The 27,516-nt window shown below is 44.9% G+C and overlaps 1 protein-coding gene across 1 annotated transcript in view; it reads left to right on the forward strand.

Moving 5' to 3' along the window:
* The window catches only part of LOC124775662 (dynein axonemal heavy chain 8-like), a 605,208-nt gene that overhangs the window by 288,537 nt on the left and 289,155 nt on the right, over positions 1 to 27,516 (forward strand). The window contains exons 24-25 of the mRNA XM_047250489.1: positions 7,705 to 8,952; positions 16,031 to 16,369. Coding sequence (XP_047106445.1) covers positions 7,705 to 8,952; positions 16,031 to 16,369 — 1,587 coding nt within the window. The remainder of the gene's footprint in view (positions 1 to 7,704; positions 8,953 to 16,030; positions 16,370 to 27,516) is intronic.

Genomic DNA, 27,516 nt, shown 5'->3' on the forward strand with positions numbered 1-27,516 from the left:
GTTCATACCCGCAGTTGCGAGTACATTTCCTGTATACCTGTTGACTCTGGTTATACACTGCTCGACAGCTACTAAGGAACAACTGGCACTTGCTAAGGAACAACTACAAATTCCTACAGAGCAACCGACAATAGCTAAAGAACATCCAACCAGTGACAGTAAAAAATATAGAGGGCGGGACGTGTTAGCTGCAGACAGTCAAAAATATAGAGGGCGGGACGTGTTAGCCGGAGCAACGCCTGTCGTCTAATGCTCTGTATGCATTCAACAGTTCATGCCGAACAGTGTTTGACGAAGATTGTTGTAGAACCGATTAGTGTGGTATTCCATGTGGTACGAAGACAGATCTGCAGGACATCATTTGAGTGCTTACGATCGTGGATGAGCAGTTGGAAGGCTCGAAGTCGGTCAATGTGTCAGTACTATGGCCTAGGTAATGGGCGTGTCCGGAAGTGTCATCTCGCTATCAGAAAAGGCCACTGAAGTTGGAAATGTTATGCGAAAGCGTGCCAGTGGTCATAGACGGACCACCAAAGCTCAAGAGAATCGCTACGCATCCCCAGTGGCGAAAAGGAATACACTCCTCGGCCAATAGCTGCAGACTTTGTAGCCGCTCTCTCTGCGAGAACCACTTCGAGGCGATTAAACCGGGCTGGTTCGTATACTCGGAAGCCTGTTAAATGTACCCCACTTCAACCACGCCATCGTCGAGAAAGAGTTCTTTGGTGTTCGGAGAATGTTAGTTGGGGTCAGCATCAGTGGTCCAGAATGATGTTCTCCGTCGAATCCCGCTTCACTGTGGCAAGTGATTCTGGCCACCAGTTAATGTGGACAGAGAAGGGAACACTTTACACACCACAGAACATTCCTGAACGTCATCGGCATAACCTAGGCGTTAGGTGCAGGCAAGCACTATGCACAATGTCCGTACACCAGTTTGCGAGAAGTACCGTTACAGTACAGCGATATTACAGGGAGATAATTCTGTATCATGCTCGTTTGTTTAGACGTGCGGTAGGTGCCCACTTTTTATTTATGGACGACACTGCCCGCCCACATATCACCAGCGCAAAGTGAAGATATGGAACGTATGGAATGCCATGTATACTCCCCGAACCTAAACCATATAGAGGATGCCTGAGATAGAGACGTGTTTCTCAACGAACACCCTCTCTCTGAACCGTGCAAGAACTGAAAACAGCCTTGAGAGAGGAGTGGTACAATATTTCCCAAGGACTCCTCAACAGTGTGGTAGCCAGAATGAATAACAAGTGCAAAATGTGCTTTATTGCCCGAGGAGGGCCTATTTCTTACTAAGACTCCGTTATCAATCTTTATGATGGGAGTCTGACCTGTATCAAACAAGTACGCTTTCTATGTCTGTTTCCCTGCTTTCCCTTGTGGTGAAATCTCTACCATTTTTTGTTATAAACTCTGCCTCTGTTACGCGAGTACTGTGTTTCATGTCGTCCATCATTCCCTGTGATTATTCCTGTCCAATCACGTCTCTGTTCCTTAGCAGTTGTCAAGCAGCGTACTCGAATAAGCCTCTGTAATCTGCGGTATGGTTTCAGCGGTAAGTGATGCAGGACAACTCGAGATATCAACTCAGCTTCAAGTAACCTGTCCGCTACGGTTTGTGGTGACGAATCGACTGTAACATCTTCCCGGATATCAGCTGTTGTCACTCGTCTATTTGTCAGAGCCAATCAAACAAGGCTAGGACCTTCTCCTGGTGTAGTTCTTCCGGAAGAATCCGAGCCACACTTCCTGCACACTGTTGTCCTGAGTCCACGTCATCATTTCTCGTTCTGCACTCACTGCGCTATGTCTAACTCTCTATCCGGTCTCCCACGTCCCTCATACCATAATTGCATCTCTAAGCCGACGAATGGTGGTAAGCTGCACGTACACGTCCTCTGGGCATGCTGTGTTGCGATCTACACCTGAAAATTTCCAGTAACGTTAGAAAAACCCAGTAGCCATCAAATACTCACACCATCCTTCATTCGCACGAATGGTTTTTTTTCTGTAGTAAAAATACTGGTAATAAGTTCGCTCAATGCTCAAATTTTAATCACCGTACAGTATCCCGGAGGCATGTTTAGAGGCATGTTTCGCTGAGACCTATGGAGTGTTACAAGAGGGCTAGGGGGAGTCTGTTCCTCTTTACAGTACAGATCGAAGATGCTTTAAATTTTTTAGAGAGGGGAGACAATAAACCGCGGAGGTAGGTGGAGCAGGCGCTCCAGTTGCTAGTCTTACGGAAGAAAACATTAACACCGCTGCTGTCATTGTGAGAGAGGATCGACGTATAACTTTACAAACACTTCCTGAAAATTTCATTGGGTGCCATCCACAATTTGAGGATAGAAAATTTACACGTGAGACATATTGTGCTCGGTAGGTTTCACGACTGCTGATTCCCGAACAAAAGGACATTCACCCAAACGTCTGCATGCAGAGGAAGACGAAGGGACCCGTGTGAAACTTTCGCACTTCCATAGGTTACATAATCACAATATTTGGAATAAGTGTAGTCGTTGGGATAAGGATGGCTGCGGGAATGAAGAGAGAATATCTTTAAAAATGAAACCGAACGGCACGCAATAATAATAATAATTAATATGTAATGCATTCCTGTATATACATTTCCATATGTCCAAAAATGTGTTTTGCGTACGAAGTGTTTGTCCCGGCTTGTACGCTCAGGGATTGCCGGTCAGACCACATAACCTATAACTTTAACTCGACAAACGTTTTCGGTGACGATAAGCTGGTTAGGCCGTAGTAGCAGTAACTGGACAATGCTACAGGAATAACCTGAAACAGGCTGGATGCTGCACCTCTGTAATGCGCGAACGCATCTTCCAAATATTGTTAGCGAATATCTTGCAAAAATGAATATGAAGGGCATTCCTCACCGTACCTATAGTGCAAACACAGTCCAGTGCGACTTTTTCTTTTCCATAAAGCGAAGAAACATCTTCGTGGGAGGCAAGGCATTTTCTAGCATCAGTAGTGGTGGCTGCGGAGGCGATTCTGAAAAACCCTTCAACAAATGATTCACAGCATGCCACTGCAGACTGGCAGTAACATAAGTACACGTCCATCGCGTCCAAAGGAGACTATTTCGAAAAGGACCATCAAAATTACGAATATGGTGAAGGGTATGATATCAAAAAAATCGTCATTCTTTATTGAACAGCCCAGGTAAAATACTTTTGGCAACCAAATACGACTACTATTTCTCAACTTTTGACCAGTGGTCAATTGAAAGTTTTCAGGCATAAACACCTATCGAAATTCACAACGCTCCCGTCGACAACGAGGTCATTATAGATGGGCCCTAACTGAAGTTTATGGGGATCGAAGCACAGTGTTATTGTGGGCTTCCGGTTTCCACGAAGACAAAAGAAGTACCGAAGACAATCCAAGGAGTCGGCTGCCGCTGAGTGCAACATACTAGAGTTCCGCCGTCGCTATTGACGATATTTTGCAAGAAGATCGACTCATAACATGGGGAGAAATTAACAGATGAAACAAACACGTTTCTCTACGGCGTTCAAAATCATAACCGAGAAACTACAGAAAAGCCGCTGCACTGTGGATTACCTCACCATCTGAGTGACTATCTAAATGCGAATCACAAGAGAATCGCATAATAATTCCTTTTCTACACTATGAGACAGAGGAAGATTTGTTTTTAAATAGGACTGTTTCCGTAAATGCACATGTATTCGAGATTTTGAGCTAGAACCGTAATGTCAGTCTTCCCAGTAAGAAGAGCCTGAATATCTTCGGCCAAAACGTGCCATCGCCAACTGTGTAAAGTCAAGGTGAAGATGATTATTCGCCAAAGAAGATGCGACACATCCGCTGTTCAAATGGTTCAAATGGATGGCTCTGAGCACTATGGGACTTAACATCTGAGGTCATCAGTCCCCTAGAACTTAGACCTACTTAAACCTAACTAACCTAAGGTCATTACACACATCCATGCCCGAGGCAGGATTCGAACCTCCGACCGTAGCGGTACGCGGTTCCAGACAAGCGCCTAGAACCGTTCGGCCACACCGGCCGGCACATCCGCTGTTGGAGTGCTCATTCTACACGATAACATACGACCACATATTGCTGAACAGGTGCCAGAGTTTCGGAGAATTATGCATGGGAAACCCTTCCCCATCCAGTCAACAGTCCTGAGGCATAAGCCCGCCATACTTTGATTTATTTCCAAAACCCAGGAAACCACTACGAGGGAAATTTTTTACAGCATTGACAAGACTTCTGGTGCAGTTATCCAAGTAATCAGACAGGTCAACAAAGATGGCCTTTTAAGGGAATACAAGACTTGCCGAAAGACTGGGTCACTGTTTCTGAAAGAAATCAGATTACGTAGGAGGCATCTAAAATCATTTTATAAAATTAAAGATAAAACTGCACCATAACTTATCGAGTGATGAATTGACCTCGTTTGTAGCGTTTTTTATGCTGTAGGTGCTGCTGTTTCTGTTGTTTGTCATAACTGCTTCTGAGTGTTGTATTTCACATTAGATACAAAAATTCGTATAACATATGTGGTACAATAAATTGTAAATCAATAAATAATGCGCAGATGACTGTCACTTGTTGGTTCCAAATACAGGCAGCACTCCTCTGTAGCGCAGGAATAAAAAAATCTACCTCACAGAATGAAAAGTGTCTTACGTTAGTTCTAGTTGTCAATAATTCTCAATATATAATGAATATTTTGAAGGGGAAGAAGGTCCATCGAACAACTAAATTTTTCTTGGATTTTATTCGCAGACTGCTTTCGGAAACATTCGGATTATCAATGTTGCATAATGAAGGAGAAAGTTGTTATCTAAAAAACACAAGTATAGTTGTTTTTTCCGTAATATATTCTTGATATTGTAAATAAGGGTACGAATGTCATACTACGCCAACCCCAAAGAAGGTTTCACCAGCAGCACATCATAGTAAATTAGATTCTGAATTCATCCCATTTAAAATATTCAAAATGTTAAAAAATGTTTTCACAACACATTAAAAAGATATAGAAAGACAACTGGAAAGAAAGATAATCCACATTACAGATGATACCTGAATATGTCATACAATTTCAAATTCAAAGCCAACTCTTTTCATTGTATATCTTGGTAATGGTACATACAATTCACATGTCTGATTATGTCTATGATTACTGGCACAACGTTGTAGTACGATGTGCACAACCTTTTGCTGTAATGATGTGCCACAAGCTACAGTACATATACTGAGGTTGAGAAAAATCATGAGATACCTCCTAATAGCGTGTCGGATCATAGCGCAGCAACTCGACGTGGCATGAACCCAGCGAATCGTTGGGAGCCTCCTGCACAAGTACTGAGCCCTGCTGCCTCTATAGCCGTCCATAATCGCGAAAGTGTCGCCGGTTCAGGATTTCGTTCGCGAACCGACCTCTAGAGTATGTACCATAAATGTTCGATGAGATTCATGTCGGGTAATCTGAGCGGCTAAATCATTCGCTCGAATTGATAGAATGTTCTGACATGGCGCACTGTCATACATAAAAAATTCCATCGTTGCTTGGGAACATGAAGTTAGTGATTGGCTGCAAATTGTCTCCAAGCAGCCGAACGTAACCATTTCTGGTCAATGACCGGTTCAGTTGGACCAGACGAACTAGTCCATTCCATTAAACACTTCCCACGTCTTCGTGGGGTCCGCGCCACACTCGAACCCTAACATCAGATCTTACCAACTGAAATCGGGACTCATCTGATCCGGCCACTGTTTTCCAACCGTCTAGAGTTCAACCAATATCGTCATGAGACCAGAAGAGGCTCAGCAGGCGATGTCGTGCTTTTAGCAAAGGCACTCGCGTCCGTCTTCTGCTGCCATAGCCCATTAACGCCAAATTTCACCGCTCCCTCCCATTGGATTCGTTCGTGTTACGTCCCACATCGATATCTGCTTTTCTTTCATGCAGTGTTGCTTCTCTGTTAGCACTGATAAGTCTATGCAAACGCCGCTGCTCTAGGTCGTTAAGCGAAGGCTGTCGGCCACTGAGCTACCCGTAGTGAGAGGTAATGCCTGATACTACGTATTCTCAGAACATTCTTGACACTATGGATTTTGGAATATTGAACACCCTGACGGTTTACGATCATTTCGCGTTCAGAGTCTGTCAGTTCCCGTGGTGCGCCCATAATCGTTTCACATGAAGCACCTGATTTCAAATCACAGCTCCTCCAATGTACTACCTTCCAGTACCTTTCTTAAGCGATGCCATCGCTATTTGCATATGCACATATCTCTGTATTAAAAAACTAAAAACCCGCCTCGATTGCGAAAAAAGCACCTAGTGTTAACCCAGGTTTCGGCGTAGATAACTACACCTTCTTCAGAACAACAATAAAACCCACAAGTGCCTAAGAAGAACTTTGTCAATGATTAAAAGAACACCATAGCTATACATTTATAAACGAAAAAGAAAAGGAAAACACAAACAGTACATATGTACAAAGTCAAAACCACTACTTAACTTAATAGTGTACGCTCACGGCCCATCGAACATAGGCCGGTGTGAGGTGGAGCGTACACTATTAAGTTAAGTAGTGGTTTTGACTTTGTACATATGTACTGTTTGTGTTTTCCATTTCTTTTTCGTTTATAAATGTATAGCTATGGTGTTCTTTTAATCATTGACAAAGCTCTTCTTAGGCCCTTGTGGGTTTTATTGTTGTTCTGAAGAAGATGTAATTATCTACGCCGAAACCTGAGTTAACACTAGGTGCTTTTTTCGCAATCGAGGCGGGTTTTTAGTTTTTTAATATATTAACCAACGATTGCTGACGCGCTGCGATGTTGAAGGTTCTTAATATCTCTGTCCCACGACTTTGGCACCTTAATGTATTCAGGCAAACCTGGCGTCATCTGGAACGCGCCTTCTTTTTTCTTTTTTTTACGGTTTTCTCTCTGAGTCGGTTTCAATATACAGCGGGTACGCTTTTTAATAATTTGAACATTTAATTGTGACGAAATGAAAATTTAAAATCTTATCATGATTTGCAGTTAGTGAAACTTATTTTAGGGCTTGGCATAATATGATATTAATACGCTTATTAACAATACAAGGAATATGTTGTTTGAAAAAGAAAAAATATGTGTATTTTCTGCCTGTCTATTGACATAATAACTTTTTCTTTTATTGCACAGAAGTTTCCCAGAGGCCTGCGAATAAAGTCCAAAGAAAAATCGTTGCTCTTTGGTGAGTGTTCTTCCCTTACAAAATGGATTATACAGCTGCAGACTCAGTTCAAGCATACACCAACATATGCTAAACAGTAGATCTACAATTACCGTATCATTTCGATTTATATATCGAGAGAACGATCGTTTTCGTCGTATTTATGGCCGTATCGAAACGACTTTCTGGATGTAACAACAAACGTAGTGTTTAATGGTGTGCTTCCGGGTGTTCTGTCGAGTTGTTTCCATTTTGCGGGGCATCACCAATAGCACTTCACAGACAGCTCAACTCGTATAATCTGATGAAGACAAGTGGATCAGTCATTTAAATACTGTGCATGGAGTGGGAACGTCATCTCGGCTGAAAGTCTGGAAGCACCTCAAAAAATAATAATTTAATGCTGCAGCTCTGCCGTTTCGATTATATTGATACAATTTTTTTTACAGGTTGGGCTGCTAGGCATCCAAATGTATTGGACCAGAGAGGCAGAGAATGCCATTAAGCTTTCCAGAGTGGACAGAAACATCATGCGTGCTACGAACCAAGCTTTCCTAGACCTACTGAACTTGATCATCGAGCAGACCATAAAGGATCTCACCAAGTATCAACGCGTTATGTACGAGACGCTGGTGACCATTCATCTACATCAACGCGACATCTTCGACGCCCTCGTCAAGATGCGGGTACGGATCATCACCGACTTCGAATGGCTGAAGCAGGCGCGGTTCTACTTTTACGAGGACACGGACGAGTGCATAGTGAAAATAACGGACGTGGACTTCATTTACCAGAACGAGTTCCTCGGTTGCACTGAGAGGCTGGTGATCACGCCGCTCACGGACAGGTGTTACATCACGCTGGCGCAGGCCATCGGTATGTCTCTGGGCGGAGCTCCGGCAGGGCCCGCCGGGACGGGCAAGACGGAGACCACCAAGGACATGGGCAGGGCGCTTGGCAAGTACGTCGTCGTCTTCAACTGCTCCGATCAGATGGACTTCCGCGGGCTGGGCCGAATCTTCAAGGGGCTGGCGCAGTCCGGGTCGTGGGGCTGCTTCGACGAGTTCAACAGGATCGAGCTGCCCGTGCTCTCTGTGGCAGCGCAGCAGATCGCCATCGTCCTCGCTGCTAAGAAACAGCGAAAGACGGCGTTCATCTTCAGCGACGGCGACAACGTGCCGCTCAACCCGGAGTTCGGGCTCTTTCTGACTATGAACCCCGGATACGCTGGGCGGCAGGAACTGCCCGAGAATCTGAAGATCAACTTCCGCACCGTGGCGATGATGGTCCCTGACAGGCAGATCATCATCAGGGTGAAGCTCGCCAGTTGCGGTTTCAAGGAGAACATCGTGCTGTCTAGGAAATTCTACACGCTTTACAAGCTCTGCGAGGAACAGCTGTCGAAGCAAGTCCACTACGATTTTGGCTTGCGGAATATCTTGTCGGTCCTGAGGACGCTGGGCGCACAGAAACGTGCACATCCGGACGATTCGGAGAACACGTGTGTGATGCGCGTTCTCAGAGATATGAATCTGTCCAAATTGGTCGATGAAGATGAGCCTCTGTTTATCTCGTTAATTGAAGATTTGTTCCCAGGCATCAAGCTGAGTACATCCACATACAAAGACCTTCAGCGGGCAATTGCCCTAGCCTGTGAAGAAATGCAGTTGGTCAACCATCCCGAATGGAATCTGAAGGTAACTACTTTTTTAATCTTTTAAAGTATATACATATACCGGGTGTCTCTCCTCAAAGTGGTCGGGCGCATTTTCTCAGATGTTTCGCCGGATATTTGCGATTTCGTTTTTGCATCATGTAACTGGTATCAGCCCAAACAAATACTGCTCAGCACATGTTTCATGCGACGCCAAGCGACGCAATGCGTAAGTTTGTTTCCCATTTTATCTAAAATGATTTTTAAATCGGAATTCTACGTGCCCATTCTATAGACTGCTCCAAGATTAGTCTAGTGCGATATTTCGTTTCACTGATATGTACACTACTGGCCATTAAAATTGCTACACCAAGAAGAAATGCAGATGATAAACGGGTACTCATTGGACAAATATATTAAACTAGAACTGACATGTGATTACATTTTCACGCAATTTGGGTGCATAGATCCTGAGAAATCAGTACCCAGAACAACCACCTCTGGCCGTAATAACGGCCTCGATACGCCTGGCCTGCCGTGTACAGGTTCAGCTGCCCATGCAGCTTCAACGCGATACCACAGTTCATCAAGAGTAGTCACTGGCGTATTGTGACGAGCCAGTTGCTCGGCCACCATTGACCAGATTGGTGAGAGATCTGGATAATGTACTGGCCAGGGCAGCAGTCGAACATTTTCTGCATCCAGAAAGGCCCGTACAGGACCTGCAACATGGTCGTGCATTATCCTGCTGAAATGTAGGGATTCGCAGGGATCGAATGAAGGGTAGAGCCACGGGTCGTAACACATTTGAAATGTAACGTCGACTGTTCAAAGTGCCGTCAATGCGAACAAGAGGTTACCGAGATGTGTAACCAATGGCACTGCATACCATCACGCCGGGAGATACGCCAGTATGGCGATGACGAATACACGCTTCCAATGTGCGTTCACCGCGATGTACCCAAACACGGATGAGACCATCATGATGCTATAAACAGAACCTGGATTCATCCGAAAAAATGACGTTTTGCCATTCGTGCACCCAGGTTCGTCGTTGAGTACACCATCGCAGGCGCTCGTGTCTGTGATGTAGCGTCAGGGATAACCGCAGCCATGTTCCTCGAACTGATAGTCCATGCTGCTGCAAACGTCGTCGAAATGTTCGTGCAGATGGTTGTTGTCTTGCAGACGTCCCAATCTGTTGACTCAGGGATCGAGACGTGGCTGCACGATCCGTTACAGCCATGCGGATAAGATGTCTGCCATCTCGACCGCTAGTGATACGAGGCCGTTGGGATCCATCACGGCGTTCCTCCTGAACCCACCGATTCCATATTCTGCTAACAGTCATTGGATCTCGACCAACGCGAGCAGCAATGTCGAGATACGATAAACCGCAATCGCGATAGGCTACAATCCGACCTTTATCAAAGTCGGAAACCTTACACGAGGCATCACAACAACGTTTCACCAAGCAACGTCGGTCAACTGCTGTTTGTGTATGAGAAATCGGCTGGAAACTTTCCTCATGTCAGCACGTTGTAGGTGTCGCCACCGGCGCCAACTTGTGTGAATGCTCTGAAAAGCTAATCATTTGCATATCACAGCATCTTCTTACTGTCGGTAAATTTCGCGTCTGTAGCACGTCATCTTCGTATTGTAGCAATTTTAATGGCCAGTAGTGTAGGAAATCGAAGTACTTGTTATATCAAATTCACGCAATTAGCTTCCAACAGTACGCTCCGCTCCCACCCCCTCCCTCTTTCACTTCCCCATGCCATTATCAAGTATGTAGGTGATGTTAGTTGGTATTAGCTGATGTCTCCTGGGGGTGTATAACTTATTGTCTGTTGTGCTTACTCGGTACTGGCGTAGTAGACTACCGCGGACACTATGATTCTTATTGATACCTGTCACCACATACTCTTATTTGGAACCTGCAGGTGGTAGACAAAAATATGGAGGCAACAAAAACACAAGACTTTACCATAGCTAATACGGTATAGGAAAAACGTTCGTATCGAAAACAGCTTCCAGACGTCTTGGAATGAACAAATTTTGGTTGTGCATAGTTTTCATGGAAATCTTATACCTTTCTTACTACAAAATAGTATGTGAGTTCAGCTAACGATGGTGGAGGTGGATAGCGATTACGCACACTTCTCTCCAAAGAGACCACAAAGGCTCAGTAATATTGAGATCTGGTGACTGTGGTGGACAGAGGAGATGCGACAGTTCATCCTGGTGCTCACAAAACCAGTTCTGGACGATGAAAGCTCAGTGAATAGGGGCGCTCTTGTCTTGGAACACAGCATCGCCATTGGAGAGCCAACATTATATCACGGGATGGATCTGATTAGCCAAAATTACATAATGCTTGGCAGTACTTCTAAACGGTGTAAAAGACAGCCTGGGTGGCTGTGGGATAAGGATAGCATGCAGAACTAAGCGGGAATGATATCAAAATGTTAGAAGTAGTCACAATCAAGCTGTTGTTGTTGTTGCTTCAGTCCTGAGACTGGTTTGATGCAGCTCTCCATGCTACTCTGTCCTGTGAAAGCTCCTTCCTCTCCCAGTACCTACTGCAACCTGCATCCTTCTGAATCTGCTTAGTGTATTCATCTCTTGGTCTCCCTCTACGATTTTTACCCTCCACGCTGCCCTCCAATGCTACATTTGTGATCCCTTCATGCCTCAGGACATGGCCTACCAACCGATCCCTTCTTCTAGTCAAGTTGTGCCACAAACTACTCTTCTCCCCAATCCTATTCAATACCTCCTCATTATTTACGTGATCTACCCATCTAATCTTCAACATTCTTCTGTAGCACCACATTTCGAAAGCTTCTATTCTCTTCTTGTCCAAACTATTTATTGTCCATGTTTCACTTCCATACATGGCTACACTCCATACAAATACTTTCAGAAACGACTTCCTGACACTTAAATCTATACTCGATGTTAACAAATTTCTCTTCTTCAGAAACGCCTTCCTTGCCATTGCCAGTCTACATTTTATATCCTCTCTACTTCGACCATCATCAGTTATTTTGCTCCCCAAATAGCAAAACTCCTTTACTACTGTAAGTGTGTCATTTCCTAATCTAATTCCCTCAGCGTCACCCGACTTAGTTCGACTGCATTCCATTATCCTCGTTTTGCTTTTGTTGATGTTCATCTTATATCCTCCTTTCAAGACACTGTCCATTCCCTTCAACTGCTCTTCCAAGTCCTTCCAATCAAGCTACAGTAGCCCATTACAGACATTATTGTAAGGTGCTTTAAAATGTTATCGGGAAGGCAAAGAGTATATGGCAGGGAAATAGAACAGCTAATTCACAGGATAAAATTAAAACCATATGGTCAGTTGTGAAGGAAGTGTCTGGTCAGCAGCGCAAGTTCGACGATATAAACGCAGTTCGTAGTAAAAATATTTCTGTTACAGGTAAATCGGATCTGTATGTACCATATTTAACAATCATTTTCTGAGCATTGCTGGTGAATTAAATAAAAATTTTGTTTCTACAGGGAATCATATAACTCTCCTGGCAAATACCTTTCCGATATTGATGTCCGAAATACTCGTCTGCGACACAGACAGAGGGGAGATTGAGTCAATAATTAAATCACTGAAGATTAAGGATTCTCATGGATATGATGGAGTGCCTAGCAGAATATTAAAGTACTGTGCTGCACATGCCTGCCCTGTAGAAAACTCACAGAAATTCTGGTCACACATAAAGCACACCAGCGGCAAGACGAAATCAATACCTTCACTGCACGATAACAACGGTGAAGTCGCTGATGACAGTGACACTAAAGCAGAGTTATTAAACACGGTTTTCCGAAACTCCTTCACAAAAGAAGACGAAGTAAATATTCCTGAATTCCAATCAAGAACAACTGCCAATATGAGAAACATAGTAGTAGATATCCTCGATGTACCAAAGCAGCTTAAATCACTTAATAAAGGCAAGGTCTCCGGTCAAGATTGTATACCAGTCAGATTCCTTTCAGAGTATGCTAATACAATAGCTCCACATTTAGCAATTATATACAACCGTTCGCTCACAGAAAGAGCCTACCTAAAGACTGGAAAATTGCTCAGGCCGCACCAATACCCAAAAAGGGAAGTACGAGTAATCCGTTGAATTACAGGGCCATATCACTAACGTCGATTTGCAGTATGGTTTTGGAACATATACTGTATTCGAACATTATGAAGAACCTCGAAGAAAACGATTTATTGACACATAGTCATCACGAATTCAGAAAACATCGCCGGCAGCGGTGGCCGAGCGGTTCTAGGCACTTCAGTCCAGAACCGCGCGACTGATACGTCTCAGGTTCGAATCCTGCCTCCGGCATGGATGTGTGTGATGTCCTTAAGTTAGTTAGGTTTAAGTAGTTCTATGTTTTAGGGGACTGATGATGACCTTAGATGTTAATTCCCATAGTGCTCAGAGCCATTTGAACCATTTTCAGAAAATATCGTTCTTGTGAAACACAAATAGCTCTTTATACTGCTCATAAAGTAATGAGAGCTATGGACAGGGGATGTCAAATTGATTCCATATTTTTAGATTTCCCGAAGGCTTTCGACACCGTTCCTCACAAGCGTCTTCTAACCAAACTGCGTGCCTATGGAATATCGCCTCAATTGTGCGACTGGATTCGTGATTTCCTGTGGTAACGCTATTAGATTGTTTACAGATGATGCTGTCATTTACCGTCTTGTAAAGTCATCAGATGCCGAAAACGAATTCCAAAATGATTTAGATAAGATATCTGTATGGTGCGAGAAGTGGCAATTGATCCCGAATAAAGAAAAACGTGAAGTTATTCACATGAGTAATAAAAGATAATCGCTAAATTTTGACTACACAAATCTGAAGGCTGTAAATTCAACTAAATACTTAGGGATTAAATTACAAATAACCTAAATTGGAACGATCACATAGATAATATTGTGGACAGAGCAAACCAAAGACTGCGATTCACTGGCAGAACAATTAAAAGGTGCAAGAGGTCTACTAAAGAGATTGCTTACACTACGCGTGTCCGCCCTATTCTGGAGTATTGCTGTGCGGGTGTGGGATCCGCATCAAGTGGGACTGACGGATGACATCGAAAAAGTACAAAGAAGGGCAGATCGCTTTGTATTATGACGAAATAGCGGAGATAGTGGCACAGACAGGATACGTGAATTGGAGTGGCAATCATTAAAACAAAGGCGTTTTTTGTTGCGACGGGATCTTCTCACGAAACTTCAATCACCAGTTTCTCCATCGATTGATAAAACATTCTGTTGGTACCCACCTACATAGAGATAAATGATCATCACAATAAAATAAGAGAAATCAGGGCTCGCACAGAAAAATTTAAGTGATCGTTTTTCCCGCGCGCCTTTCGAGAGTGGAACGTTAGAGAGACATCATGAAGGTGGTTCATTGAACCCTCTGCCCGGCACTTGATTGTGGATAGCAGAGTAGTCACGTAGATGTAGATGTACTTAGCCACGTTTGTAATTTTTCCTTTAAGAATGGTCAGCTTCCTGAACGATTAATGTACTGAGTAGTAAAGCCGCGTTATAAAAAGGGAGAAAGGGATAATGTCGACAATTTTTGACCTATTTGTATGCTATCAGTGTTTGATGAAGTTATTGAAAAGTCTATGTATGTAAGGATAATTGATCATTTTATGTCACATAATAATAATAATAAATGTACAGTTCGGCTTTAGAAGTCGTTTAACGACTGAAAATGCTATATTCTCTTTTCTCTGTGAGGTACCGTACTGGATGAGTTAAAAACAAGGCTTCGAACGCTAGACATATTTTTTTATTTATTGATCACAAAACATTGCTCCAGAAGTTGGGCCATAACGGAATACGGGGTGTAGCTCACAACTGGTACAACTCTTACTTTAACAACAGACAGCAAAAGGTCATTATTCACAGTGTTGAGAATGGCTGTGATGTGGGGTCTGAGTGGGGTACAGTCAAATCAGGGGTACACCAGGGAGCAGTGTTGGGGCCTCTCCTTGGAGATTTGCTCTTCAGTTTGGTCCTAGGGAACTTGACGTGTAAATAAAAAATAAATAAAAGTAACGCGACGTTGCAGATTGAAAAGGGGGCCCATGGAATAGCATCCATATGGCTGCCAAAATTATCACCGAATCCCCGCAATTTTCACCCTTGGAATGGAAACTCGACCAGAAGGCGCAAACAGCATGCAGTAAGATTCATCCAACCAAATTCATTTTTTCAATGCTCCGTATTCCAGGTTTATGACTGCGGCACCACATTTTCCTGTTAGGGACGTTTACGTCACTGATGTGTGTTTTTGGCACTCTAGCTCGCCCTGAAATTCCCAACTTATGAAGCTCTCTTCGTGTTGTTTTGATATTGATAGTATTCGTGAGAGCGACGCTCAGATCTGCAGTGACTTCTGCAGCTTTTGCCCTCTTATTTTTCGTCTCAAACCCCTTCAATGAGAGTCTGTCACGATGATGTTTTTCCGCTTGCCTTGTGTAGTATGAATCTTCGCTGTGGTGGCTCTTAAAATACCAAACATTCCACCCAGTTTGGTTACGGAAGCATTCACCACACAAGCGCCAACCATTTGCCCACGTTCGAAGTCACTTACTTCCTGCATAATGCACTCACAAGTACACAGAACTCTGTTCTAGCTATGACTGACAATTACAACGTATTTAGGATATTACGAGGGTGCAGTACGTGGTCAAAATGGTTCAAATGGTTCTGAGCACTATGGGACTTAACATCTGAGGTCATCAGTCCCCTAGAACTTAGAACTACTTAAACCTAACTGACCTAAGGACATCACACACATCCATTCCCGAGGCAGGATTCGAACCTGCGACCGTTGCGGTCGCGCGGTTCCAGACTGAAGCGCCTAGAACCGCTCGGCCACATCGGCCGGCCAGTACGTGGCCAAATACAACAGCGCAACCTGGAGGCTTGGCTAGGATCTGCATTTATGTTCAACCATGCGCTTCTGGCGTTGTTTCCATATTTTGTTCAATCCCTGTATTACTTTGAATAAAATAACGTTGAAACAGTGTGAGGTGGTCGAGAGCTGGAGCTCGCTTCGTTGCAGGTGGTGCAGTTCTACGAGACGTCGCTGGTGCGGCACGGCCTGATGGCGCTGGGGCCTACCGGTGCGGGCAAGACGACATGCATCCACTGCCTGATGCGCTCGCTCACTGAGATGGGCATGCCCCATCGCGAGATGCGTATGAACCCCAAGGCCATCACGGCGCCACAGATGTTCGGCCGCCTCGACGTCGCCACCAACGACTGGACTGACGGCATCTTCTCCACCCTCTGGCGCAAGACGCTCAAGGCCAAGAAGACGGACTACATCTGGCTGGTTCTCGACGGGCCTGTCGACGCCGTCTGGATCGAGAACCTCAACTCTGTGCTCGACGATAACAAGGTATTTTTCCGTAACTCTGAGGATCATAAGTATACGAGAATACTAACTTTTAATTGTGGCGCAGGGAGGAAAAGAGACCACCTTATAATTGAGTGATTAGCGTGTCTGACTGTCATGTGGAAGACCTAGGTTCAATTTCCAATACTGTCAGCGATTTTTTCGTTGTGGGAGTATTAAAGCGGGCTGCTTTCAGCGTCTAAGATCAGCTGAGCAGATTACTGAATGAGAAGTAGCGGTACCTAAGTCTGGAAAGTCGGCAACATTCATGAGAGCGGTGTGCTGCTACTCCATACTGGGTCCAAGTGACGCTATTGTGTAAAGTGCAATGTCTTATCTGTTCTCGCTGTAATTAGTTCGAAATCAGGCATGCAATGAGTCTTGACACAACATACCTACTTAATCGTGACAAGCAGCGCTCATTTCCTGTAGGTTAATAATCACGACAGTATGTTATTTTTTCTCTTGAGCTTTTTCTACAAATTCGTTTTGGATAACATCTTTTCCCTGTGTCTCTATCGTTTCTTTTTTTTTCATCAGTCTTCCGAGACTGGTGTTACGCAGTGCGCCAGGAATTCCTCTTCTGCGTCAACTTCTCCATCTCAGAGTGGCAAAAAGGAAAGCTCCTTTGCTCTGACCACAGATGAGCCAATGGGGTCCGACGAACTGTCGTCTCATCAACCAGTGTCTCATTTGGCTGTGCTATGGAGGAGCGTGGATTAGACACTGCTCTCCCAGCTCTGCAGGCCTGGAGCCACTTCTACACGGTCAAGTAGCTCCTCAGTTTGCACCACGAAGCTGAGTGGACTCCTTCCCGTCCCCCAAGCGAGGAAAAATCGCTGGCGGTACAGGGAACCGAAACCGGTTACCTCACATCACAGTCAGCAACGCTAATCTCTTTTTTTTTCCTTTCTGTTTCTCTGTTTCTCTCATTTTTTCTGTGTTAATGTCACGTGACGCCTCTTAAAATGCATCGACGAGACCTTCACTCATTGCTTTATTACAGAGAGTGACCTATGCCCTGACCGAACTAGCTGGGCTGCCGTGCCAGCTACCACTCAGCTAATGAGCAACCATTAGTCTTACGTAATTATTTTCTTACTTACCTACCTCTGCTCTGTCTTCTTGAACACAAGTATAAAACTTTTAAGTAGTCGTCCATTTTAGACGTGCCTGAGTATTCAGATACTTAGTTTTATTTGTGTCTGTGGTGAGATTCTTGTTCCAACATCAGTTCAAAATTTCTGAAAATTTTAAACGTGTGTTAGTACGAAGGCGGTTTGTCGTCGAAGGTTCTTTGGGGGTGGATTACACTAATAGTACTGAAATGAAGAAAAGTCCGAAATATTTAAATCATGAATTTTATTTACAAAATTATACACAAAAATGTCATTCTAAGCACCTCGTAAACAAGTCTCTTTTTCCTGTGTAAATATTATTTAAAATTAATTGAGTCTGTCAGTTTCGATGACTTCATTGTCTAAATTTTGCCTCAGACTTCTGGAAACGATTTTGTAATTGCTGCTATTTGCAAAATGATTGCTTTTTGTGCAATATTCCAAGAGATGTCACACGTTTTAAACGTAGATAAATGCGGAGACAAGTGTATACTCAGCATTTCTGTAGTGTCCCATAAAAACCACATTACAGTAATCTTGTAGTTTGCTTAGTACCACTATAATGTTGAAAGAAAAAATTGTTTCCTCATTCATATACGAGGTTAATCCCAAAAGTAAGGTCTCCTATTTTTTTATAATTACAGAACTCTGTTTGTGTGGCAATTGGTCACACTGTTATGAAGAATGCTTCACGCGCTGTGTGTAAACATTACCACGCCGCGCTGAGGGGCCCAGTCTTGGCTTGGCAGCCGTTGGGGATGGAGCTCCCGTTGGATGTTACCGCCAAGTGCGAACTCCGCGTAGTTATTCTGTTTTAAATGAAAAGGGCACTGCGCCAATTGAAATCCATCGCCAATTGGCGGAAGTGTATGGTGAGTTGTGCATGGATGTCAGAAACGTTCGTAAGTGGTGTAGAGAGTTCGCAGCTAGTCGGACCGAAATTCACGACTAACAAAGGAGCGGGAGACCGTCAACTTCTGAGGAGACAGAGTTGAAGGTTGAGCAAAGCATGCGTGAAGATCGGCTGATCACCCTGGATGATCTTTGCAGGTTGGTTCCTGAGGTTTCCCGATGAACCGCTCACAGAATTTTAACGGAAATACTGAACTACCGGAAGGTGTGTGCAAGATGGGTGCCACGCATACTGACTGAGAACCACATGCGGCAACGAGTTGATGCTTACCACGAATTTCTTCACCGCCTTGGAGCCGAACACGACAACTTTCTGGACTCAATTGTCACTGGTGACGAAACCTGGGCATACCACTTTACCAGAATGAGATTTTCACTCTGCAGCGGAGTGTGCGCTGATATGAAACTTCCTGGCAGATTAAAACTGTGTGCCCGACCGAGACTCGAAATCGGGACCTTTGCCTTTCGCGGGCAAGACGAGATACTGGCAGAAGTAAAGCTGTGAGTACCGGGCGTGAGTCGTGCTTCGGTAGCTCAGATGGTAGAGCACTTGCCCGCGAAAGGCAAAGGTCCCGAGTTCGAGTCTCGGTCGGGCACACAGTTTTAATCTGCCAGGAAGTTTCATATCAGCGCACACTCCGCTGCAGAGTGAAAATCTCGTTCTGGAAACATCCCCTAGGCTGTGGCTAAGCCTTGTCTTTGCAATATCCTTTCTTTCAGGAGTGGTAGTTCTGCAAGGTTCGCAGGAGAGCTTCTGTAAAGTTTGGAAGGTAGGAGACGAGATACTGGCAGAAGTAAAGCTGTGAGTACCGGGCGCGAGTCGTGCTTCGGTAGCTCAGATGGTAGAGCACTTGCCCGCGAAAGGCAAAGGTCCGGAGTTCGAGTCTCGGTCGGGGACACAGTTTTAATCTGCCAAGAAGTTTCATACCACTTAACACCTGAGACCAAACAACAAGCATGCCAGTGGCGGCATCCTTCTTCGCCAAAACCGCGGACATTCAAACAAATACAATCTGCCGTTAAAGTCTTGACAACCGTTTTCTGGGATCGGAAAGGGTTATTCTTGGTCGACTTTATGCCCACTGGGACCACAATTAACACTGACAGATGCTGTGAGACTCTGAAAAGACTCAAACGGGCAATTCAGAACCGGAGAAGAGGAATGTTGAGCAAGGGCGTACACATTCTCCATGACAACGCTCGCCCACACATCTCTCGGCAAATCGTTGCTCTCCTGCGACAGTTTCAGTAGAACATAATCACCCGCCCACCCTATAGTCCTGACTTGGCGCCCAGTGACTATCGACTGTTCCCTAGGTTAAAAGAACATTTTGCCAGAAAGCTATTTCAGCTCCGGCGACGAGGTGAAGGAAGAGTTTCATAACTTTCTGAACAGCATGGCGGCGAGCTGGTATGACATGGGCATAAAAAACTGCCACAGCGTCTACAAAAATGCATCGACAGAAATGGTGATTATGTCGAAAAATAGCTAAATGTTCAAGCTGTAAACTAATGTAAACCATTGTACACTCCTGGAAATGGAAAAAAGAACACATTGACACCGGTGTGTCAGACCCACCATACTTGCTCCGGACACTGCGAGAGGGCTGTACAAGCAATGATCACACGCACGGCACAGCGGACACACCAGGAACCGCGGTCTTGGCCGTCGAATGGCGCTAGCTGCGCAGCATTTGTGCACCGCCGCCGTCAGTGTCAGCCAGTTTGCCGTGGCATACGGAGCTCCATCGCAGTCTTTAACACTGGTACCATGCCGCGACAGCGTGGACGTGAACCGTATGTGCAGTTGACGGACTTTGAGCGAGGGCGTATAGTGGGCATGCGGGAGGCCGGGTGGACGTACCGCCGAATTGCTCAACACGTGGGGCGTGAGGTCTCCACAGTACATCGATGTTGTCGCCAGTGGTCGGCGGAAGGTGCACGTGCCCGTCGACCAGGCAGGGACCGGACCGCAGCGACGCACGGATGCACGCCAAGACCGTAGGATCCTACGCAGTGCCGTAGGGGACCGCACCGCCACTTCCCAGCAAATTAGGGACACTGTTGCTCCTGGGGTATCGGCGAGGACCATTCGCAACCGTCTCCATGAAGCTGGGCTACGGTCCCGCACACCGTTAGGCCGTCTTCCGCTCACGCCCCAACATCGTGCAGCCCGCCTCCAGTGGTGTCGCGACAGGCGTGAATGGAGGGACGAATGGAGACGTGTCGTCTTCAGCGATGAGAGTCGCTTCTGCCTTGGTGCCAATGATGGTCGTATGCGTGTTTGGCGCCGTGCAGGTGAGCGCCACAATCAGGACTGCATACGACCGAGGCACACAGGGCCAACACCCGGCATCATGGTGTGGGGAGCGATCTCCTACACTGGCCGTACACCACTGGTGATCGTCGAGGGGACACTGAATAGTGCACGGTACATCCAAACCGTCATCGAACCCATCGTTCTACCATTCCTAGACCGGCAAGGGAACTTGGTGTTCCAACAGGACAATGCACGTCCGCATGTATCCCGTGCCACCCAACGTGCTCTAGAAGGTGTAAGTCAACTACCCTGGCCAGCAAGATCTCCGGATCTGTCCCCCATTGAGCATGTTTGGGACTGGATGAAGCGTCGTCTCACGCGGTCTGCACGTCCAGCACGGACGCTGGTCCAACTGAGGCGCCAGGTGGAAATGGCATGGCAAGCCGTTCCACAGGACTACATCCAGCATCTCTACGATCGTCTCCATGGGAGAATAGCAGCCTGCATTGCTGCGAAAGGTGGATATACACTGTACTAGTGCCGACATTGTGCATGCTCTGTTGCCTGTGTCTATGTGCCTGTGGTTCTGTCAGTGTGATCATGTGATCTTTCTGACCCCAGGAATGTGTCAATAAAGTTTCCCCTTCCTGGGACAATGAATTCACGGTGTTCTTATTTCAATTTCCAGGGTGTCGCTAATAGCAAACCACTTCTCAGTTCCACCCGAAAGGGTAGATAACACAAGACCAACAAGCGATCTAGTGGCTGATGCGCTAGCAGTGGTACATCAGGAACAAGATAACGTCTAAACGGCATAAGAAGACAGAATCTCCAGTCAGAAGCGTTCAAAGATTCATGAACATGACTGAAGCAGTCACAAAACTATGAAAACGATAGAGGGCAACTTCAGAACAAGCAGCGAGCACAGCGACGACTGCAAACATCAATGAAAATCAACATCTCCAGCAAAAGGTAGGACGAACTGCTGAAAATTTGTATGAGCAGTATGATGGTGACCCTTACATTGTATTCACGTGCAAAGAGAGAGAAGGATTTGGAGATTACATCCAATGGCTACAGATGGGCCGACAAATAGGCCGGGTCTACAGATCACTAGCAGCGTTACGTATATCAGTTCATCTGCCTGTACCCGCGTTAAACTCCGATTAAAGACAACAGCAGCTACTAATTATATGGCTCAAAACACTGTTTTTCCCAATGACAATCTGGAGGTATATATACCGACTTTCCATTTCAGACAACCGACAATAATAATAAAAAAATTCCTTACTAAACTTTCGGAAAAATATACAATGGCTGTCATTCAACGTCAGTATCCAATAGTCCAAGTTAAACGATATATTAAGAAAGTCAAGTAAAATGGACATGTTAAGAAAACGCCATGGCCAGTGTCTTGCGACCTTTTTGTGCGTACCTGGTGTGCGCTGTTCTGTTGAATCGTGAGTGTGACCTTTTCTGCAATGCTTTAAACTGCCTACCGTATGGTCACCCTAGTAAATACTGTCGCAGTCTGCTTTGGGACACACGACATAAACGAATGTGACAAACAAACACTTCTTTTTTTCGTCCAGCGCTCAGGAAGGCATCCGTCTAATTCTAGAAAATGTCCAGAGCACCTCCGACAGCGGAAAATTAAACTGCGCGTGGCATTGGAAGACATAACATACCGGCAAACAGCCTCACAAAGACACAAGTAAATTCCTGGCGTACGCGCCCTTAGCCGCAGGGAACGGCGACTTCCCTCACATATGTACGCTCTCACCTTGTACAGCTGGTCGTCTGATACATAAGTACAACGCGAAACCACAAAATGAAACCAGCAATTCTTCCGCAAGTCGGCCTCTTCAACAGACACCATCAGACACCATATGTTTCAACAATGCCGGCTACATATTGTATACCAGTGAATGGCACCCCATTTCCAAAAAAATTGAGAAGGGAAGCGATATTGAAGCAAATAGGACTCAGTATGAGACAGTAGCGGCACAACAGAGAATTTCACGTACATTCGTTACCAAATAACACGTACAAAATCTTATGGAAACCAAAAAGAGCTCACGCAAATTCCGACAGGAAACAACCTGTGCCAATCGCATTCCCAAATTGTTCAGGACGGCTTAATCGAAGCAATTTATAATATTGTAATGAATGTACTAAGACATACAGCGGGTACCTCACAGGCTGGGTCGAACAACAATAACGTAAAAGAATTCATCCCAGAACCGCTCCTGAATGTGGGACTCAACAGTGGCGGGATTTATTAAGATGTGTATCGCACTGAAACTCTCGTTCCATTAACACTCATAAACACAGATTCCTACATTTTTACGCTCCAACCAGATATTTGCATGTGCCGTATCAGAAAATTGGCTACTGCCAAATGAACCGTTCCGTTTCCTGGGTTTAATATAATTCGAGCCGACAGAGACGATGGATATGGGGGAAACCACTTCACATAAGAAATCTCGCTTAGTATTCAAACAGAACATAGGACAAGAGACTAGTAGTAGTATAATGACGGCGTCACACCACATTTGATATCAATTTGATATGAAAATTAATTAAATTTATCAATTAATAACCCCACTCACCCCCGCCCCCAACCATGTCCACACCCGCCCGCTGGGTGACGTCACCTTCCCACAACCAACCTTATTGACAGAAATTTTGAATTTTGGCGGGAATTTTGAATTTTGGTGGGAATTTCTTTGTGCCGGGGCTGTGCTGTGCTGACATCCCATCCCACCCCACCCCCACCCGTAAATTGATGGGAAATTAAAATTGGCATTACCCTTTCCGGGACTCGAATCCTGAGTCCTCCTGAGCAGAAAGCCCAATTGAACTCCCCACGCCCCTCCCGCCAACACAATTATACCACCAGAGGCATTTGGAATTGACGGAAAATTGAAAATGGCTGTAACACTTTAAATAACATAGTTCTTATATAGGAAAACAGCGATCTGTAATTATTATAAATAAATTAGAAGCAGTCTCGATCACTTAACTTTTTTAATGGTGACCGATTTCGATATTTTTGTCAGGTCATCTTCGCACCATGAATGTCTGCGGGAAGCGGTGGCGCATGGCAATCCTCTTGTTTGTGGCAGTACACCACCAGCCACAAACAAGATGACTGCCATGCGCCACTGCCTCCGGCAGATATTCATGATCGAAAGATGATCTGACGAAAAGATCTCAACCGGTCACCATTAAAAAAGTTAAGCGATCAAGACTGCTTCTAATTTAATTACGAAAATGGCTGTGCCTTTTCTGGGACTCAAACCCTGATTCTACTGGACGGAAGGCCCAAGTGCACCCTCGAACACATGGAAACTGTCCAGATGCGGGAGAGGAAGGTTAGGTTAGTGTACTTTATTTATTTTTATCGGGAAACTGACGCAAAGATCGATCCTAATTACATAATTAATCACAAAGATCCAGCCTAATTACACAACCATATGCATAGTGCTACACGAGGATGCCATAAAATCACAATACAACTCAAAAACTGACGATACCATACAACTGGTGTTATCCTGCTGAGAAAAAATTTCGCAATACCATTCGACACTAGCGACAGACACATTCAAACTTTACCCTACACCTACAAGCTTGCGGGAAAAAGGCTGGGGTGTAAGGTATTATCTTTATTCTTTTTGGCAGAAAATATATTCAAATGGTGAGATGCTGGTGTTGGACAGAGAAGAGTTTAAAAAATGTGTTACCTGTATACACACAGTATTATCGCTGTTTGACGTCAGAGTTCGCTACAGATTCCTGCTCAAAAACCATCCTGCAGCCCAGGTAATCGAAGCCAATACACATTACCACAACTCATGGGGAAAAAAATGCGTCACAGTTCTAATTACACTTCGAAACTGTCGTGAAAAAACCAGCACTCATAATGAACTGGTCATAAAGCAGCACATGTACTGGGGAAAATCGTCGTCCTCAAAGACTGCATAGGGAGTGGTAAATGAACGTGCATTCTTCTCGATGTACAATCACAAACTGCTGAAAACCAAGGCCTTCTCACTTACGGGGTGGGAGACATGCTTCTTCAAATGGCCAGATGCTCCGCAGAGGTTCTCGGGCCCCCGCTGCCCGCCCTTTGCTGTTTTTCTGCCGACCTGCGTACAACTGCAGGCCCCACCAGATCCTCCGTGGTCATTCGCGATATGTGGCATGCCTTTGAGGTGGCGGCCCTTATCACAAAAGGGAAATTTACAGGCATAACCTCGGCCGGAGTGGCCGAGCGGTTCTGGGCGCTACAGTCTGGAACCGCGAGACCGCTACGGTCGCAGGTTCGAATCCTGCCTCGGGCATGGATGTGTGTGATGTCCTTAGGTTAGTTAGGTTTAAGTAGTTCTAAGTTCTAGGGGACTTATGACCTCAGCAGTTGAGTCCCATAGTGCTCAAAGCTAGGCATAACCTCGCCCATCTGGAGGACGATCCAGATGGCCAGCTTTCTATCATCAGGCTGCCGCTCAGGCGCGCTCCTACGCCAGTACAGTAGCATGCATAATCAACTAAACAATAGGAGCTACAGGCATATTATTACTACTACCACTCCAGGCTGCTGCAGGTACATTACACACGAACAGGAAAGAAATAAACATAATGTCAGTTAACAGATAGTTAACGGAGATCGTAACGAAACAATAATACAGTATGCTGGTTAATTCGGTGGCGCAGCCGAAAATAAAAATTGGGTGATTTTAATGCTCTTCACCGACCGAAAAAACAGCATCGGTGAAATGATAGCAGTGATTGTCGACGCCGATAACTTCATCGTTTTAAATTACGGTTTCCCGACGAGAATAAATGTATCACACCAGCGATTGTGCACTGTAGATGTACGTTTAGTGTCACATAGTCTAACGTTACACGTCGCACTGGGAGCGGTAGCAGAGCCCCTTGGATCTGATGATCTACCTACCGATTTCACATGTAACACAGGAGTGATATATAGTGTGATATGGCCAGCTTACATTTGAAAGATTCGCTAAGCAGACAGGGAAGACACAAGAACAGACTACTCGAACTTCATTGCTTGTATTGGAGAAACTGCAACGGTATCTTTCCCCAAAAAAAATTAATCCTTTGTTCCGAAAAGTAAAATCTTACCAGAGTAGTGGACGAGATTAACGCTCCAAAACTCTACGAAAGACACGCTTTTGGAAGAAAATTGCATTAACATTAGTAGACTGAAGGTGAACGTAAAGCGACTATTTACAAATAACAACAAATATTCATGGCTCAACATCTGAAACAACTTTAACAAAGGCACATCCCACGAAACCATCTGGGAACGACTTGAGCGTATACGTAGAGCCTGGAACAACAATAGGACATAGCGCTTCCGAACAAATTAGAGGATGATTTCCTGAAACGCTAGGCTCCAGACTCAGTTGAACAACTCATTGCTGACTAAGACGAGGAAAAAGACCATTATTTGAACGAATGCTTTACTGTTACAGAATTCGACAGAGCCCTGTTACGAGGGTGAAGTAGCGTCCCAGGGCTGACAACATGCATTAGCGCATGCTATCTTCATTAATGCGGAAAGGCTGAAACCTATCCCAGAATAGAAGGCGTCACGAATAGTCCCGGTAGGAAATCATGGTAACCCACTTAATGAAGTAAACACATATAGGCCAATAACGCTCCTGAACTGTGTTCAGAAAGTACTGGAAAAGCAGTTGAAACATAGACTAGAGTGGCAGTACGAGCACCACAACACGTTCCCGAAACTTCGTCTGGTTTTCGGAGAGGAAATGACACGAACGAAACAATAACAAAATATCCAGATATGTCACAGAGGGACAAACGTACCCACTTACGTTCCCATCGGTCACTGGTAGTAAGAAGTGGAAATGGCTATAAGGGGCTTTTAACGATAAGCATTGGACTACCAAAGTAATCAGTTATACCTTCCCTCATTTTCAGTGTATTTACGTTAGACCTACGCTGTATTTTGTCAAACAATGGAACAGTTTTACGGTTTGACGACGACCTGTGTATTTATTCAGCGCGTGCCACCCTTCATGGTAGCATGCATTATTGGGTGAACCTGGGTCTAGACTACACACTTATACGGAGAAGAATAGTTTCGATATATCACCTAGAAAGTCTTTTGATATATTCTTCACCAGACACAAGGCTTCTCCAAGAAGGCACTGAAGTTTGGGCCGCACGAACTAACAGTCAAGACAGTAGTCACGTATCTGACACTCCATATCGACCACAAACTTCGGTGGGAGATTAATACACAGAAGCTGTCGTAATCTGCAAAAAGTCCTCTAATATACTGCGCGTTATCATGGGTGTGAGTCGATCCAATGCAGACATTGGATTAATACTATATCATGCCTTAGAACGTCTGTACGAGAATTGTGCTTGTCTTTATTTTGGATCAGTACAAAGCACTCAGGGTATGCCTGGGAGCAATGTAGTCTACACCAGCCAATGCTGTTTCAGTCAAAGCAAATGAGTCTCATCTGTATCGACGACACGAATACCTAAGTGTGAAATGTCTGTTGAAACGGTGGCATTTCGTAGAAGACCAAATATTACGAGACGTCCACGCCTCAACGAGATTGTGCTACATGTACAGGTACTGGCTCAACAGAAGTCTCCCTCCTCTTACTGCCTCATACAAGGGCACTATCCCATTTCTCGAAAGAACCCTGTCTGCACACAGATTAATCTGGTGTGAACTAGATTACCGTACCAGTATATTGGAGCCACAGTTGCATTTAACATAGGCTTCGGTTGCGGCTATTCAAATAATTGCGTTTTTACGGAGTATCTCTCCGAACATAATAATGCAAGAAGCT

This window comes from Schistocerca piceifrons, chromosome 2, assembly GCF_021461385.2.
Source record: "Schistocerca piceifrons isolate TAMUIC-IGC-003096 chromosome 2, iqSchPice1.1, whole genome shotgun sequence".
NCBI classification, from domain to species: domain Eukaryota; kingdom Metazoa; phylum Arthropoda; class Insecta; order Orthoptera; family Acrididae; genus Schistocerca; species Schistocerca piceifrons.